The sequence below is a fragment of the Natator depressus genome, chromosome 14 (genome assembly GCF_965152275.1).
Source record: "Natator depressus isolate rNatDep1 chromosome 14, rNatDep2.hap1, whole genome shotgun sequence".
NCBI lineage: Eukaryota > Metazoa > Chordata > Testudines > Cheloniidae > Natator > Natator depressus.
Genome location: NC_134247.1, coordinates 11,002,880 through 11,019,840, shown reverse-complemented (window position 1 = coordinate 11,019,840; position 16,961 = coordinate 11,002,880). Strand labels below are relative to the sequence as shown.

General features: G+C 44.3%; 1 protein-coding gene across 2 annotated transcripts in view; it reads left to right on the top strand.

Annotated features, from left to right (window-relative positions):
- Positions 1–16,961, top strand: part of TOM1L1 (target of myb1 like 1 membrane trafficking protein) — an 87,509-nt gene that overhangs the window by 50,242 nt on the left and 20,306 nt on the right. The window contains exons 1-7 of one of the 2 annotated variants that reach the window (XM_074971468.1): positions 2,290–2,413; positions 2,895–2,979; positions 5,637–5,715; positions 11,967–12,116; positions 12,746–12,865; positions 14,502–14,615; positions 15,935–16,051. In XM_074971468.1, the coding sequence (XP_074827569.1) occupies positions 2,356–2,413; positions 2,895–2,979; positions 5,637–5,715; positions 11,967–12,116; positions 12,746–12,865; positions 14,502–14,615; positions 15,935–16,051 (723 nt within the window). In that variant the 5' untranslated portion in view covers positions 2,290–2,355. Of the gene's footprint in view, positions 1–2,289; positions 2,414–2,894; positions 2,980–5,636; positions 5,716–11,966; positions 12,117–12,745; positions 12,866–14,501; positions 14,616–15,934; positions 16,052–16,961 lie in introns of those variants that run through there. The other variant, XM_074971467.1, reaches the window with a different exon arrangement.

The window sequence follows — 16,961 nt, the reverse complement described above, 5'->3', positions numbered from 1 at the left end:
TTATTAATGAAATTCTGATGTCAAGTGAATCATTGATTTGCATATATTATTACATTTTTATGATATGGCTAATTATACCATATTGAAACACTTGTTAATAAAAGAGTCCATATTTATTTTACACTGAAACAGCTAGATCTTCCAATCAGCAAATGCAAAGATATTTAGAGTTGACTTTCATTTTGTCAAAATTCATCTCACCTTTCTGCCCAAGAATGAAAGAAGTCTGAGTCACAGCTTAGCTTGTGAAGCAGTGACACTACTGTAGCCATCAACAGCAAATGTATCAATCCTAAAGTGAATATCCCTGTCTCCGGAAGGATTTGTGTGGAGAGGGAGAGTGGTGGTTACGCAGCACCATGGGATGAGACTACATCAGCAACCCTTGTGTTCTGTTTTCTCTACCCCTTTTCCCTTGGAGATCTGTGCATCTGTTCTCCATCAAGCCATGGGAGAGAGGGGAACATATGGCCTAAGAAAACATTTCACCTGATTTGGTGTCAAGAACGTTGCAAGAGCAAACAGTCAGTCGGTTCCGGTGATTTCACAGTGGTGGATGCTAAAGTAAACAGTGGTTTAAAATTGACATTTACAATGCACCAGAAGCTGACATTCCCATTGTATTTGCTATAATTCCAATTGTATGGAAGGGAAATACAGCAGTACATTTAATTAGCAATAGCTATTGCTTGACCAGTGTAATTTCAATTTTACTGCACACGAAGGTGCAATTTTCTGTGGTCTTTAGTGAGCTCAAAGCTATGGGCAGTTATCCTGGTCAACCAACGAATACCTTAAAGTCAATAAAAGAAAACCAAAGGAAGAAATCAGAAACAGGGCTAGACTGTAACAGGCTGCTGAATGGGAAACCTTCTAGGTAAGTGCTTATAATCTTTAATGCTTCCTCACAGTAGTTGGTGGTGCAAGGGAAGAGTGATTTTTCCTTTCTCCCTGTATAGTGAAATGGGAACTGAAGTCTAAGGTTCATGAGATAGGAGGAGCCACTGGGAGTTCTGAGCAGAACAACAGGGTGTGGGGATTTGGCCCAATGTGTTTTAATTAATAGTCCCACACAAAAGGTTGTTAAGTAAAGTGTGAAATCAGGTGTTGAGAGAGAAAGTCTCCTCCTGTACTAAAGTCTGGTTAAAGGACGTGAAAAAGGGAGTAGGAGTAGGAAAACACTAGGATGTTGGAGTGCCCTAGAGTCCAGTATTAGGCATGGAGTTGTTCTGTGTTGATCAGTGACCTAGAGGAGGGTCAATGCCCAGAGCACTGGAGTGCAATGCATGCATCCGATGAAGTGAGCTGTAGCTCACAAAAGCTTATGCTCAAATAAATTGGTTAGTCTCTAAGGTGCCACTAGTACTCCTTTTCTTTTTGCGAATACAGACTAACACGGCTGTTACTCTGAAAGCTGTCACTCGGTTTAGATGTTAGCTCTTTGGAGCAGGGACTGTCTCTTACCATCTGTATGTACAGTGCCTAGTACAATCAGGGCCTTCTAGGTGCAACTGTGACATGGAGGTGGAAAACTGACGGATGGCACAAAACGTTTTAGTTCACACCTAGCAGTTGGAAGAGTAACTCTGCCTTAATACTTATCCTCTGGTAGCACCCAGCGGCCCTAATCAAGTTGGCGGTGCCATTGTGCTAGGCACTGTCCATGAAGAGACCCATTCCCTGCCCCGATGCTTTGCTGGCTGAATCCCCAAGGCTGATGCGGCTCCATCCTTTCGGGTTGAGAAGCTGGGACCGTTGAGAGAAGGGGGTTCAGGAGATCTCTGCTGGAAACACATCTTGTGACATCCTTCTTCACTGGGGAAGGAAATGTCCCAGAGAGCCAGCCAGTCTGCTCAGCTTTGGCAGATGAGCTCTGCCTGGGGAGCCATCCCAGTCTCTCAGGCCAGTGATTCTTCACTCCTGGGGGGGTAGCTCAGGCTGTGCCAGGGAGCAGCCCCCGTCTCCAGGCGCCCCAGCTGCCAGGCTCCCGGCCAGATGCCCTGAGGCTGCAGCAGCGGCGGTGGATTTGTCGGTTGCCTTCTCGGTGGCTCGTAGCCCAGGCCGGGCAGGTCTGCGGGGGCAGCACGTGACGCTGGGGCAATGAGCCTCCCGCCGGTCGCTGCCCGGCTCGGGACCCGGGCAGCTCCTCCCTCGGAAACAGTCACCAGGGCAGGAGGGGAGCTGGCAGCCGGCTCCCTGCCGCTGCCGCCGCCGCCGCCGCAGCCTTCGCCCGCCGCTGCCGGGAGGCCCCGGGGCGGGGCTCGCAGCTCCCCGCGGGGAGGCAGAGGGCGCTTGGCTGGGCCAGGGGGGAAGGCAGGAGCGGGGTTTGCCCGGGCTGGGGAGCGCAGGAGCAGCATGGCTTTTGGGAAAAGCCAGAAAGATCCCTTCAGCACAGCCGTGGGGCACCTGATCGGTGAGTACCGGAGACCCACCCACCTCTGCCGCGATCTGGGGTGACTCGGGTGGGGAGAGGAACCCAGGGCCCCTCCAACGCCCTGGGAGAGGACAGAGGAGAAGCAGGAGGCAGCGACCCCCCCCCCCCGTCTTCCCACATGGCCCCCCAGTGCAGCCCCACTCCCAGCTGGGGACAGCTTTGCCCCAGCAGCAGGTGTGGCCAGCCTGGGGGTTAGACCTGGGTCTCTGCCATCCAACTTATTAATACGTCACCCATTAAAGGCGGCTGAGTAAAGAGGCCAGGTGAGCACTTTGGCCTGGAAGAAAGGATTGACTGGTTCTAGGATCTCCCAATCTCATCGCCCTGCAGTGTGTGTGTGATGCAGAGCAATAGCCGGCTCCCGGGGGGAAGTTTCTTAAAGTCACAGCGCCCACCTGTAATTTAAAAGTCTTGCAGGTAACTCTGACTTTTTGTGAAGCAAGTCCTCTTTTCCTTGCAGAGAGAGCAACGATTGGGGCGCTGCCCGCTGAGGAGTGGGGTCAGTTTATGTACATCTGTGACATTATTAACACAACGGATGAGGGGTAAGTAGGCTAATGCTCCCGTAGCCTGGTTTGGAAAGTCATTTACCAGGTGACACAACTGTCACTGTCCTGAGTAACAGATAGCTCAAAAATGTCTGCATTGCCTATTTAACTGCTCCTGTTTAAAAGAGCCCTGGGTGTGTGTTTCTGCACGTGTGGGATAGATGTGCGCACACACACACACTAAAATCTCTCTCATTTATGTGGCTAATAAGAATAGCCAAAGTTACGCTTTGCTCTTCAGAAGTAGGACCAGCTTCTTGAGAGTAGGCCAGTATTCCTTCTAGTTCCATATGCATTATGTCAATTGCTTGAGGTCACATCTAATTAAGTCATTACTAGGGACTGGATCCTGATGCCCTTAGTTGGTTTTTATTCAGCCTTTTCTCAGGAGAAAGGTACATTTAAGTTACTGGGAGTCTTGGTTGAGTAAGAAATCAATGAAGATGTCAAGATTTGACCATTAAGGGTAGCAGTTCCTGCTATATAGAGCGGAGAATCCAAAGTTTACAAGATTTGAGACATCTGTTAGCTACCACAACGTGACTATGGTTTGGGGTTTGTAACTTGATTAGGGTTCCTGATTAGATATTTCTGATGCCCGCCTCGATTAAATTTATCATCAGAAAAGTCAAGTGATGTCACACTTTGTATCCCAACATATTTTAGTGTACCTAGGTATGTATTTAGGACCCGTTGGGAGGCAGTGTGACCTAGTGGGTAGGACACTGAAGACTAGGTTCTAGTCCCAGCTTAGCCAAATGCCTGCTGGGTAACCTTGGGCAAGTCACTTCACTTTTCTGTGCCTCAGTTTCCCCATCTGTAAAATGGGATAATGATCCTGACCTTTTTAAAGTCCTTTGAGATCTACTGGTGACAAATGCTATACAAGACCCTAGTGGTATTATTTACCAGAGAGGTTTCAGTCCTGAGATGATAGTTTTGCCATAATGACTGAAAAAAAGTCATCTGTCCTATGCACTTCCATTTCTTGCTCTAAGTCCATGCTCTTGTTTATGGCTACAGCTATTTGCCTATAGCTCCATGTCCAGCCATTGGCAAGGGGATGGTTTAGCGATGAGCATTGTTTTTTATGTATAGTATCTACACAGTGCCTCTTTTTTAGGAAACAGCTTTCCCTTGTGAGCAGTTTATTCCATAACTATCCATTCTGAAACATCTTTTGATTTGCTCTTCAGCATCTGCTACTGGCCACAGCTTGAGACAGAATACTAGGAACAAAGGAATTGCCAGACCTAATCAGATGAGGGGTCCGTCTAGCCCAAGATCCTGGCTCTGATAGTGACCAGACCCTCAGAGGAAGGTTTTAGAAACCCTGAAGTGGGGAATTATGGAATAACTTAACTACAAGGGAATTTTTCTTCCTAATCCCCCTTCTCCTGTTTTAGGCTTTGTCTATACCGACAAGTGAAAGACAAAACTTTTGTTGTTCAGAGGTGTTAAAAAAACACCCCCCTGAAAGACAAAAGTTTTGTCGATGACAAGCGCTGGTGTGAACAGCGCACTCCTGCCGACAACGCGAACGCCACTCATCGGAGGTGGAAGTTCTCCTGCCGACAAAGAGCGGCTATGCTGCTTGCCTTTTAGCAGCACAGCCGTGTCGCTAAAAGCTGTGTAGAGTAGACCTAGCCTTAGATTCTCCGCTCTTTTGATCTGCTATGGCAGTTACTATGTTCGCAACTTACAATGGTATAAAAAGAGAGAGAAATCTTGATTTTAGTGGAGTTTTAGAAGGAATACATTAGGACGTTCAAGCTACTGTATTTACAAAGGTGAGCAGTGAATTAGGGCTTTATTGGCATTGAGTGTTTTTTCCAGTAAGATTTTTTTTCTTAACCCAAGTTTTTGATGGGTTGCATTAATATAGTGCTAGAAGGATTTTGGTTTTGTTTATCACAAGCAATCCCAGGGCACCAGTTACTGTAATACCTGGGTGCATTATACACAAAGTATGTTAAGAAACAAAACTATTTTCCATATATAATGAGCTAACACCTAATTCCAGCCCGTCACTCCCACATAGCTGTATATAGACAGATATAGGAAATATATGAAATCACAATGCCATGATGGATATGTAGAAAGCAGTGGCTGTCTACCAGCACACAGCAATTACTAGGATTGTTTAGAAGCATCCTGCAATTACCAGGATTGAAATTTAACCAGGACACTGATGCTAACACCTCTGGTGTTGCCAAAACTCCCATTAGGTCTCTAATTCCAACGCATTTGAAAAATGGGCTCTAGTTAGCTTTTGATGCATTGGCCATTTAAGCTTTTATATTAATGAGAGTTGCACAGGTAAATCTCTCGCATGACGATAAGAGAAAATAATTTTAGAGAGGAAACTCTGCACTGGGGAATTATGTTTATTCTTCTACACAAGACACTGGAGTACAGTTTGTAGTGATGACCCCGATTCACCACCACTTTACTCCAGTTTAATACCAAAGTGACTCTGTTGAAATCAGTGGAATCATCACACTGGTGTGAACCAGCATAAAATTAGAGTAATACTGGGAGCTGATTGACTCCCTATTTCATGTCAGTATTTTCAGATCTTGGACAATTTTTTATAAAATAGCCACCCTATTTTTCATTGGTACCTTTCTCTGCATAATTTCTTGTTATCACAGGCCTAAAGATGCAGTAAAAGCACTAAAGAAAAGGATTTCCAAAAACTGTAACCATAAGGAGATTAGATTCACGTTGTCTGTAAGTACAACTGTACTACTTCTATTAATTAGATACTGAGAAGGAGGCCATATTTTAAGAAATAAATCAATGTGTGATTGACATATAGGTTGTGAGCTCTCTGAGGCAGTCTTTGTTATATGTCTGCACAGCACCTAGTATAATGCAGCCTTGATCTGCAGTTCCTAAATGCTACTGTAATACAAATAATAAATAATAATCCTATATCACCTCTACGCTTAAGGCTTGTCCAAGACAGTCATCATATGTGTCCCATTGGCTGTCCTATAGATTATACCCCACCAGTCTCTGAAGGATACAGGGGTTAGAATATTATACAAAGGCTGAACTGACTTGACAATTCTCCTAATAACACATCTGGGAGCCTTATTACTCACGGCGTGTTACGCATTATGGAATGTGTGCTATAAGTTTTGCAAAAACATGCTTTATTGCAAGCGAGGAAGTAATTAGGGTGAAGAAATGACTGATGTTGTTTTGTTTGGAGGTAAGACCTACAAAGTTCAGCTCTGAATCTAATTGCCCCAGGGTTGGGGGTGTTGGGATTTGGTCCTATTACAGATTTTTCTGAGTCACAGAGTTTGAGTCTGCCTCTGAACTTTCCCAAACTGTGGGGCAGTTTGGTTTGGGCCCATCTGCGGGTTTATTGGAGCATGTTAACACAGTTCTCCTCTCTCCTCTGCATTGATATCGTGGGTCAGATTCTGATCTTCTTTACACTACTAGGTCCAGTGCAGTTCCCAGTGTAACTCAAGGCCCTATATCCTTGTTAGCTGTCCTGGTCTTTAGGTATAAATGATTTCCCTGAGGATTTCATTTTCTTTACTGTTTCCATTATTTGGACGCAGAAGTTTCCCCTTATCACACCAGCATCAGCACTGTTACGTATTGTATGGTGTGTCTGGTGGTAGATAGGTGACTGACACTGTTAAATTACAGGATGGCCAGCAGTGCCCAAGTGTCAGCTGGTGAGTTAGGGATGCAGCTAAAGTTATCTAAACACATCAGTTACATGGTTAGCGTGTCCCATTTCCACTCCCTTGTGCTCTCCTCCTTCTTCAGTTACTTAGATGAGTCACCTTTTTGCTCCACAGGTTTGCATAGCCGAAATGCTCTGCTTCCGCTCTGACTGCACTCTCTGTATCAGGCTTGCTTTCTCCTCCAGGCCTTTGTTTACCTTAACCCTGCACTGAATGTGCAGGCTGGAGCTTTGATAACACAGCTTGGAGCTTTGGGAGTGTTTATCTGGAGATTTGCTTTGCAGATACAGCTGGGGTTCTGTTATTGTTGAGCCTTGTAGAAAAAAGACCTTATGTTCATGTTCCTGGTGAGCCAAATAACAACACTGACCTGCTGAAAATGGATTCTATTTGCTTGCAGATAGGGCTAATAACTGGCCATTAGGTTTCAGATCCAAGAAGCATGATGCCATCTCTCCGTTTCCAGGGTTCCAGCTATGCTCCCGAGCTCCTAGCACTGTCTCATAGTCTGTCTTGGATTTCAGCTCCTACCTTCTCCTTCTCTGTTCCCCCCTACTCACATGCAACTACACCCTGCCAGACAATTTCAACCTTTCAGTCCCAGATCTTTTTCTGGACTTCCAAGCTCTCTCTGCCTCAATTTCCCAACCTTCCTCCATTTGGCAAGCCCTACTCTTTCCTCCAAATCCCCCTTTCTCTCCTCCTCATCTTCTTTATTCTTTCAGTCTTCTTTCTACAAGCTGCAGATACTTCTGTGTCTGCCAGTGCCTTTTCCCCTGTTGCTGGCTTCTTTCCATCTTCCAGTACCTCCTGGCCTCAGCTTTCCACTCTCCTCAGCCGCAGTAAAACCTCCCCTGCAATACCTCAGTGCTAGCCATGTCCAATGTTACTTTCTTGGCTTCCAAAACCACGTACTCTTGGTGCAAGAGCTGGTTGAATATTTTCTGTCTGTCATTTTGTGACAGGAAAGGGCTGAAGGAAAAGTTTTTGTGGAGAATTTTTGTTTTTTATGAAATAGTTCAGGTTTTTTTGACAAATCATCCTTCCCCCTCCCCACCCTGCTTTTTCTATTTTGCCCCTGGAAAAGAGGGCTGGGGGGGGGGGGGGGAGACAAAAATATGAAACACTTCTCAGTTTTTGAAAATTATTTTCAAATGTCAAGTTTTTAAAAATTCTCCTGCAAAAAGCCGTTGGTGGTTTTGACCAGCTCTTCCCCTTATCTGTCCCCCTCATGCCAATTACCTTGCATCCCCTCCACCCATTGAGAATCGCCATCCAATCCCCTTTGCTGGCTACTTTACATTCAGTTAAGAAAAGAACAAACAAAGGAGCCACTTTCTTTTAGATGTAATTTGATCTGGTTTCGTTTACTCCACCTCATGTCAGTGGACTTATACACAAAGCTTAGCTTACTCCTATGAGAAACATAAACAGCACTCAGAAAAACATGCTGAAAGTTCTTGTTTTGCCTTGAACTAGCAGAGTCGTACCTGTAGGCCCCAATCCTGCACTGGAGACACTAGCACACACACGAGTAACTTTACACACCTGAGTGTTTCCACTGAATTTTATGTTGCTGCTCATGTACAAATTTAATCATGGGTGTAGGTTTTGCTCAAGGCCTTAGTTAACTCAGTTGACCTGCCATTTACCAATATGCTAACATTTTAGCATGGCTTTTACTTTATTGCTGTTTCCTTGTTCCTGTTCCATGTATTTTCCTTGTGTGCTTGTTGATTTGGAGGAACATGGGTGACAATCAGGTGTATAAAAACATTCCAGAAATGACTTAGTTTCATGTGCTCTGGCCTGCTGAAGTCAACTGCTGCTTACGAAGTTACATGAATGAAGATTTTGCATGCTGGGCCCTGTAGTAGTTTCATAAAGTATCTTTAATAAAGGCAAGAGATCAGACTTGGCACTGCAAGTTTCACAATCAGACGTCCGGGAGGATTATGACTTTTAGGCAGGCAGCCAACAGTGTGTGTTTGTTAGTTGACTCTGTATTATTTGTGGATGTGTCAAACCTGTTTGCATGCTTTCTCTCTGTTTTTAAAAATGACTCCTATTCAGCTTACTAGAACTGGTTAGCTTTTTTTTTATGTTTGTAAATACCAATGTCCCAATTCTTACTGGGGCTTCCGGTTGCAGTATTAAGGATGACCAAAACATGGAACAATAATTTCACAATAAATAATTTTAAAAAAAGTTTTTTCCATGGTGCAGGATTTAAAATGGGCAGGAGGGGGAGAGAAATCGATTTCTGCGTTTTTTTCTTAAAATATTTTTGGGAAAAATTTGAATTTTGAGTAAGTTCTGGGACTGGGGTTGTTTTCTCCCCACCCACCCCACTTTTTCATTTTTCCTTTTGAAATTTGATAACATTGGAAAAAGTTACCAAGGAGCAAAGCTATGGAATTTCAACTGTACTTTTGCCACTCTGAAACTTTTTGCAAAGCTGAGGATTTGGAAAAGTTACGGGATGGAAAAAAAGAAGTGTGTGTGAGAGAGACCCCCTGAACATCATTCTATTGCACTGCAGGGCAAACAAGGCAATGGGAGGTGAAAAAAAGTTGGAGAAGGTGGAGAACTGTGGTTTTGCTTTCCAAAGCTAATGGTGGAACCCCGATCACTTCGGACATTAAAAACTAGACTGGGAAAAACACGAATAAATGTACATAGGCCATTCATTCGGGGGATGGATTAACAGACCCTAGGCTGTGACACTTTGGCGAATGCTGACACTGTAAACTGGTATCTACTGAGTGAGGTGTATGAGGAGCCAAAATATCCACCCATGATCCTTAGCGGCATCCTGTGGCTTAGAGGCTTCAGCTGTAAACTGAAACTGTTCATTCCAACTCTGCGGACCAAACCCTGGTTGCCTTACTCACATGATTAGTCCCACTGAACTTAATGAGTAGAATCTGGCTTTCAATGGAAAATACTTTTCTTTCCTTCTACCACTTCCCCCCCCCCCTTCAGTTAATGTTTTGTAACAATGGTGCCTTTGCCGCTGCCTTTTGACAAAGGGCTGGGATGCCCTTTTATTACCTGACTCTGGTTTTGGTTTGTGAATCTGTGAGCTTGGATTGCACAATCAAACACCCAACTCCCTTCCTGTTGACATGGAACTCCTCTTACCTGGGGTGTAGAAACTGTGCCAGCTTCTAAATTCATCTGATCCCACCCCCTAATTATGGAAAGTTTAACAGGACAGTTGAAAATACATTTGCTAATGCTTTGATTAAAACCTTATCAATAGTGAGTTTCTGGGGGTGTCAATGCAGCAATCGGGAGGTGCGATTGCAGCACAGGGAGGGGGCTACCTGGGCTAGCTTTTAATTGAATTAGCTCACTAAAAACAGCAGAGTAGCCATGACAGAATGGACAGTGGTATGGGCTAGCTGCTCGAATACAGTCTCACCCGGGATACTAGTCATATTTGGGCTGCAAGCCCATGTCGCTGCACCTACATTGACTGAGCTAGCTCACTAAGAATAGCAAATCTAGGGCAGGTTTGCTGACATCTTCTGTCCCAATTGCAGAGTAGACCTACCCTCTGGAATACTTACCGGTGCTGAGTGGCACCTTACTTCACTACTATGTCCCATTGATTCTAATGGAACTGCTTAGGGAGGTAGGATACTACTCTCAACAGTAAATAAGAGCATTCGAATCCTAATGAAAGCATAAGTATCAAAGTAGCTCATTCTTGATTGCTCCAGAATTGGTCTGGGCCAAATTTGCTTTGCAGTTACACTGGAGTACCTCATTCAAGTCAATTGGGTGGCACTGGCGTAAATTGAGTGGAGGGTCTGGCCTACTAGCTACAGTAGTTTTACTCAGAGGGGTGAGTGTTCAGTCTCAGGTGTGGGGAATTAATAATAGGAGTTGCATACCTCATTCCCCATGCACGGGGTTGAAAATGTTTTACACAAACTGCAGCATTTATTTCATGTACCCTTTCAAATAAGAAAGGAATCAGTCAAGCTAAGGCGCTCTGGTCATTGTCTTTTACTTGGCTTTTCGCACAGCAGTCTGCCTCTTTGTTCTACACTCACTTTATTTCTGCGGGAAATTTTCTGCTGCTCTTGTACCTCCCTTCCCTTAAGGCCCTGTTCACGCTAGAGAAAAATCCCTATGTCGCCAAGCTAGAAAATGAGTTTCTAAAATGGTTTTAACACCCCTTTGTGTAGCCTGCGCTGGACAGGGAAAGCATGTTTAATGCACTTCAGCTCCATCCACAGCTACAGTGGTGCCGCTTAGAAGATTTGTTCTAATCTGAGGACTATTTCCAATGCGTGTAATGGGAGAATACTGATAGAATTGACCTAACTTATGAACTGGTCTAAACTTTTCCCTCCTGTCTGGGTGGGGCTTAGTAAAGAGAGAGACCCTCTTCTTCTCTGCTTGGGGCACCATAGTCAACGGATTAGGGCTCCAAAACTTTGAACCAGGAGAGCTGGGTTCTAGTCCTGCCTGTACCCACAGATGTTCTATGGGCAGGATTCTCTTCAAGTCAATGAAAATACCTTATATTGGCTTTATTTCAATGGATTGGGTGCTGTGGGACCTGTTAATGCCTCCGATTCCCCATCTGTAGGATGAGGAGCAACTGTCTTTGAAAGAGCATTGAGATCTGTGGATGAAAATTGTTAGATAAATATCAAGTATGGTGACATTCAATGCCTTGAGGATTTGTCATCTCTATGCATCCGATGAAGTGAGCTGTAGCCCACGAAAGCTTATGCTCAAATAAATTTGTTAGTCTCTAAGGTGCCACAAGTACTCCTGTTCTTTTGCGGATACAGACTAACATGGCTGCTACTCTGAAACCTGTCATCTCTGTGAGGCTCTAGCTGCATATCCAAAGCCTACTTTGGAAGGTAGATATTTCATAAAGATGATTCTGACAATCAAAGTAATTTGTCTACCTTATTTCTGGTCTCCAGGATCCCTATCACACAGCCCTCACAATTGGAGCGCTTCAATTTGTTCTCTTTGTTTTTGATTACCTTTCGCTTGTAGGCGATATGAGAAAAAGAAAGGGATAGCTGTTCCTATTATGAATGATTTGTATTGTGACTGTGCCTAGCAGCACTAGTCATGGACAGGATCCCACTGTGCTAGATGCTGTACAGACACTACTGTCTAATCTCGTCTTTCCAAGGTGACCATCACAATACCATCCAGGCATGAATTTAAAAGCAAAAAAAGAGTGGAAGTTATTTTTAAGCACTGTGTCATAGAAATCCCTTCTCTGTACAGCTTCTCGACATGTGCATGAAAAACTGTGGCCCCAGCTTCCAGTCTTTAGTTGTGAAGAAAGACTTCTGCAAGGACAAGCTGGTGAAACTCTTGCAACCAAGATACAATCTGCCAGCTGATACACAGGACATAATCTTGGCCTTTATCAGGGTACGTCAACTGTAAATAAAGAGATATATACATAGTAAATATTTAATGATACAACCTGGTGATGTGCTGGACGGGGATTTGTGGGAGCCTTTTGTGAAAATGTTCTTTGATGTACTTGCTGTTTTTGCAAGTGCAGCCGGGAGTGGGAGGTGGAGGGAGAGGAGCAGAAAGGGGGCATGGAAAGGGTCCTTTGGATACCCCCTACCCTAACTGCTGGATGTGTTCCTTCCCCAGCTACACTGAAGGAGAAAAGTGAAAGGGAGCTTTGAAGCTTTCTCTGTCTTGTTCCCGCTGCTTAGAGTGCAGGCCAAGGGAGCAGGTAGCTCATGTGGAGGAAGCCACTTACCTAGTAGAGAGCTTCAGGAGCATGTGTAGTAGAAGAACCCCTCTAGAAGGAGATTCTTTTCTTCCCTGACCCACTGACATCTTTGGCCTTGGAACCAATTCCTCCAACCAGCAGAAATCCTGCATTTTCCAAGGAGTCTAGTCGGTGGGTGGACAAGGAAAGGAAGAGAGGCAGCCACCTGGGGAATGGAGGTTCATGCCATGTGGCTTCTCCCAGTGAAGAATTCTGGGTCTCAAACATAAAAACGTTTTGGTTTCCGTCACCAATGATTTTTCAAAAACAGACCTGGGCCTACGGGTTCCAAGGAACTGTGGATGTGAGTGAAGTGAAGGAAGTGTACCTGGAACTGCTAAAGAAAGGAGTGCAGTTTCCATCCTCTGATGCCAACCCAGGGACACAAAAGGTCAGGACAACATTTGCTACTGTTAATCAGAGTTAATGTACAAAGAAGGTGTGTTGATTGTCATTAATTATTATGTCTGAAACCATGAAAATCCTGCTCGCGTACTCAGGAAATCAATCACGCATTCTGCCCTGGAGTATATATATTTTTTAAATTAGATAATAGTGCTTTTGTTATAAAAATCACAGTTTGGGGGATCCGTTGTCTCAAACAGGAAGGATAAATCTCTGGGATTTTTTAAAGCTAGCTAAGAGATTTGGGCACTCAATTCCCATCAAAATGCATGGCAATTGAGTGTCCAAATCTCTTAGGCATTTTTGAAAGGCTCAGACAAAATGTATATGATTTGCATGAAAGCACCCAATGATTCAGAATATGAACGCTATCTGGTTCCAATCTGGAATTGGGAGAGGTAGGGATGTCTAATAAAAAAGGTCTTTACTATATAAGATTCTATCCACTTGTTTGTACAGTCTACAAAATAATTTGCAACCTTGTGGATAAAGGCACTGTCTTAACTATTTAAGTTGATCAAAGGTATTGTGTGGATCTGGAAAACATGTCAATATGTTTCCCTCTGTCAATATGGCTTGAGCAGTCCATGCCATCTCTGCGTGCAGCAAGTTTCTTAGATCCGTTCCTTCCAATTTCCAGTGATCTGGAAGAGCTTTCACAAGACTTTTGAGACGAGTGAAACCATCAGGTGGAATGTTGCAGTTATGGATTTAGAATCCTCTAGTCAGCCCAGGCAGAAGTGATTCAGAACTATTATGAGTCTGGCCTGAGGATTAAATAGTGGCGTACAGGAAGGGCAGTGTATTTTGACTAAGGCTGTTCAGACGAGGCTATGTGCTGTTTTTTTTTTACTAGGTAATTATTTCTTCCCCACCCAGATGTAACTGTGGGAAGGAATGGCTTCTAAAGCTCTGGTCCTGCACCCACTAAAGTCAATGGCAAAGCTCCAATGACTTCAATAGTGCAGGAACAGGACCTATATACAGAATTTGGCTCAGAGTGCCTAAGGTTGAAAGGACTTAAGCATAATGTCTGATGCAGGCCTTCAGTTTAACCCAAAATGCACATGAGGCTTCTTGCATCCAGAGCTTTCCAGCTCTGGGATCCAGAAGAGCCTACTTCCCTTCTCCCAGACCCTTTCTTCTTACAGCTTCTGCTTTCCTAGCGTGGCGCCGTCACCGGGCACACCTAATTCTTTTTCCCAGAGCAGGGTTCTTGTGCACTGAGGACTGACCCCTGTTAATTCCCGTTCCAAAGAAATAGTAGAATTCTCTCACCAAAGATGGGCTAATCTCAGTTATTCCAGTCACAGAGGCATATAACTCATGCTTCGCCATTCACACTCCTTCCTCTGATGGATTCATTTGCCAACAAACCAGTTGAATGGAAACCTGGATCCAAAGTCTGATTTTTATTCCAAAATGGTTATTGGTTTTACTGTAGCGAATAGAAGGAACTCAGATAACACCGTCAAAGCCTTCCTCCCTGGTAACGTTGCAGCGCTGATTATAAGGAGGCTAATGCGCTGTTGTCTAGTCTGATAATGATGCTTTGTAGCGCTGTCATCTGGATGTCCATGTCAAATCCCAGGTTAAACAAAAACTCTCTTCATATCATATAGCAGCGAGCTTCATCTTGGCCCTCTGAAAAGCCACCGCCTCCTTCTGCTGCCTCTGTGAAAAGTATTCCAGTGCCTCGTCCCCCAGCTCTGACAATAACATTGACTCCTGAACAGGTGCAGTATGGCCTTTCTTTTGAAATATGCTGACTAAGTGTCGGTCACCATGATTCCCTGGCCTGTATAGGATATAATATGAGAGGCTGCTGCAAGGAAAATCTCCATTAGCTCAAGCAGAATAGGCTTTTGTTGACAGTCCTGGGCTGAATCCCTGTTCCATTACCGTAGTGTTTTTATTTTGTGAGAAAATATCACACACTCATGTGCCAGATCTTTGTAGAGGCCAGGAAAGGAGATTGCATAACTGCCAGGGAGCTGCTCAACTGGAAAGTAGAAATCTTTGCTTGAGTATGTGTATTTCTAATGCTCTTATCCGGGTACTGTGGTGCAAATTAGTAAGAGAAGAGAGCAATTCAAAGACCGAAGGAAAGGGTAAAGAAAACTTTTGCAAGACACCAGTGCGAAGAAATAATTTTTAAAAGTCAGAAAGAAACGGACAAGCCGGTTCCACACCTGCCTGTGGATAAATGAAAAGTTTTGTCTGCTTAATAGTAATAGGACTTAACTGTTAAGGGAAGAAATAGCAGCACGGCACTCAACAGAGCTCAGGTTCGAGACCTGCTGCCTTATAGTGCTATAAAACTGGACTCACTCCATTAGTGTCCGTGGATCGGGCCCTACCAAATTCACTGTCCATTTTGATCAGTTTCACAGCCAGGGTTTTAAAATCGGTCAATTTCACATTTTCAGCTGTTTACATCTGAAATTTCATGGTGTTGTAACATGGGGGTCCCAACCCAAAAGTCTGATCTCTCCCCTCTCCCTCCCCCGCCCCTGCAGCAGCCCTGCAGAAGGACAAGTCCCGTCCCTCCCCAGCCCAATAGGGACTTGCAGCTAGGAGGCCCCTGGCTTGGGCACTCCCAGTAACAGGGGGAGATCAGACCCACATCCACTAGCCTCCTCCAGCTGCAGGAACCTCTGGGGCTGCAGCCCGGCACTGGAGCTTCCTGCAGCAGGAGGAGGCATTTTGAGGTGGGTGTGATCTCCCCCTGAGAGTGCCCATGCAGAGGAAGAACACATCCTGTCCCTCCCCAGTCCGGCGGGACTTGCAGCTAGGAGCCCCTGGGCTGGGGTGCTCACAGCAGCAAAGGGGAGATCAGATTTCAGGAGGAAGAGCTTATTTCACGGTCCGTGACACATTTTTCACGTGAAATTGGTAGGATCCTATCCATGGAGTATCATCTGTGTAAAGGCTGGAGTAAGGCAGTGCTGCTCAGGCCCATCGTATATCTGATAAAAGAGCAAGCAGGACCATAGATGTGGAAAAGGTGGTGTTTTCTGTACTTGCACATATAACATTCCATTGCACTGAACAGATTGGGAAGCTGTACAGCGAACTGGATATGGCGAAAATGAATGCGAAAGTCATGTCAGCAATATTAACGGAAAACGTTCCTGGGTCTGAGAATCTTGACGACATGGAGCTCTTACAGGTGCAGTACAGCATTTTTGCTAGGAGTTTGTTGGTTATGGTTTATTTTAAAAATGTACATTGTGCCCATCCTTGTTACATCTGGGTTCATATTGCAAAGTGAAAACAAACATCTGTTTTCAACCTTTGGTGTTGATCTAGCTTAGCTTCAGTTGACCAATGGAAAATTCACCCTGAGTCAAGTGTGGGCTGGTGTACTGCCACTTATGTCACCCCGCCCACCTTTGGCCTCCAGTGCAGGATAATAGAGGTCCCTGGCTGCAATATTTTGTACTGGGGAACCAGTCCCAGAATTGGGGGTGACCAAAGTAGCGTAAAGCCACCAGATGCCAGGATATGGCCTCAATTCATTAAAAATTTGGCAGAAAATCCACTCAAAGTAAAATCTATAACTATGCAATTTCACAACGGCAAAGAGTAGTTCTCCATCTGCTCATTACTGCACTTTCTTTTTAAATCCCATGTCATATAGTTCCGCTATAATATTTATGAGCTGCTACATTCAAACACTAAAACAATATGATTTTTAAAAAGTCACAATTAAATAGTGATAAAATTGGTCCCCAGCACAACAGATTGTGGATTTTTCAAGGTTCGAGTTGCAAGAGAAGCCGTTACAAAGCTCCCTGGTAAATAACATGCCTTTTTTTTTTATAAAGGTTCTCTGCCTAAATATTTACTGTACACAATAGACTTAATAGCTTCTCTGAAATGAGGAAGGGTTTAAAAATTCCCTTGGTGTGCATTTTAAAATGATCTTAGTGCACATTGATTGTACACAGTAATTATAACTGCAAAGAAGCAGAGGACTACCCAGTAAATAAGACTCATTTAAAAAATTATCTCAACTTTCATGTTCTTCAAGTTAATTTTCTCCCCCAGGTAACATAAAAATATTGAAAAAAAAACTT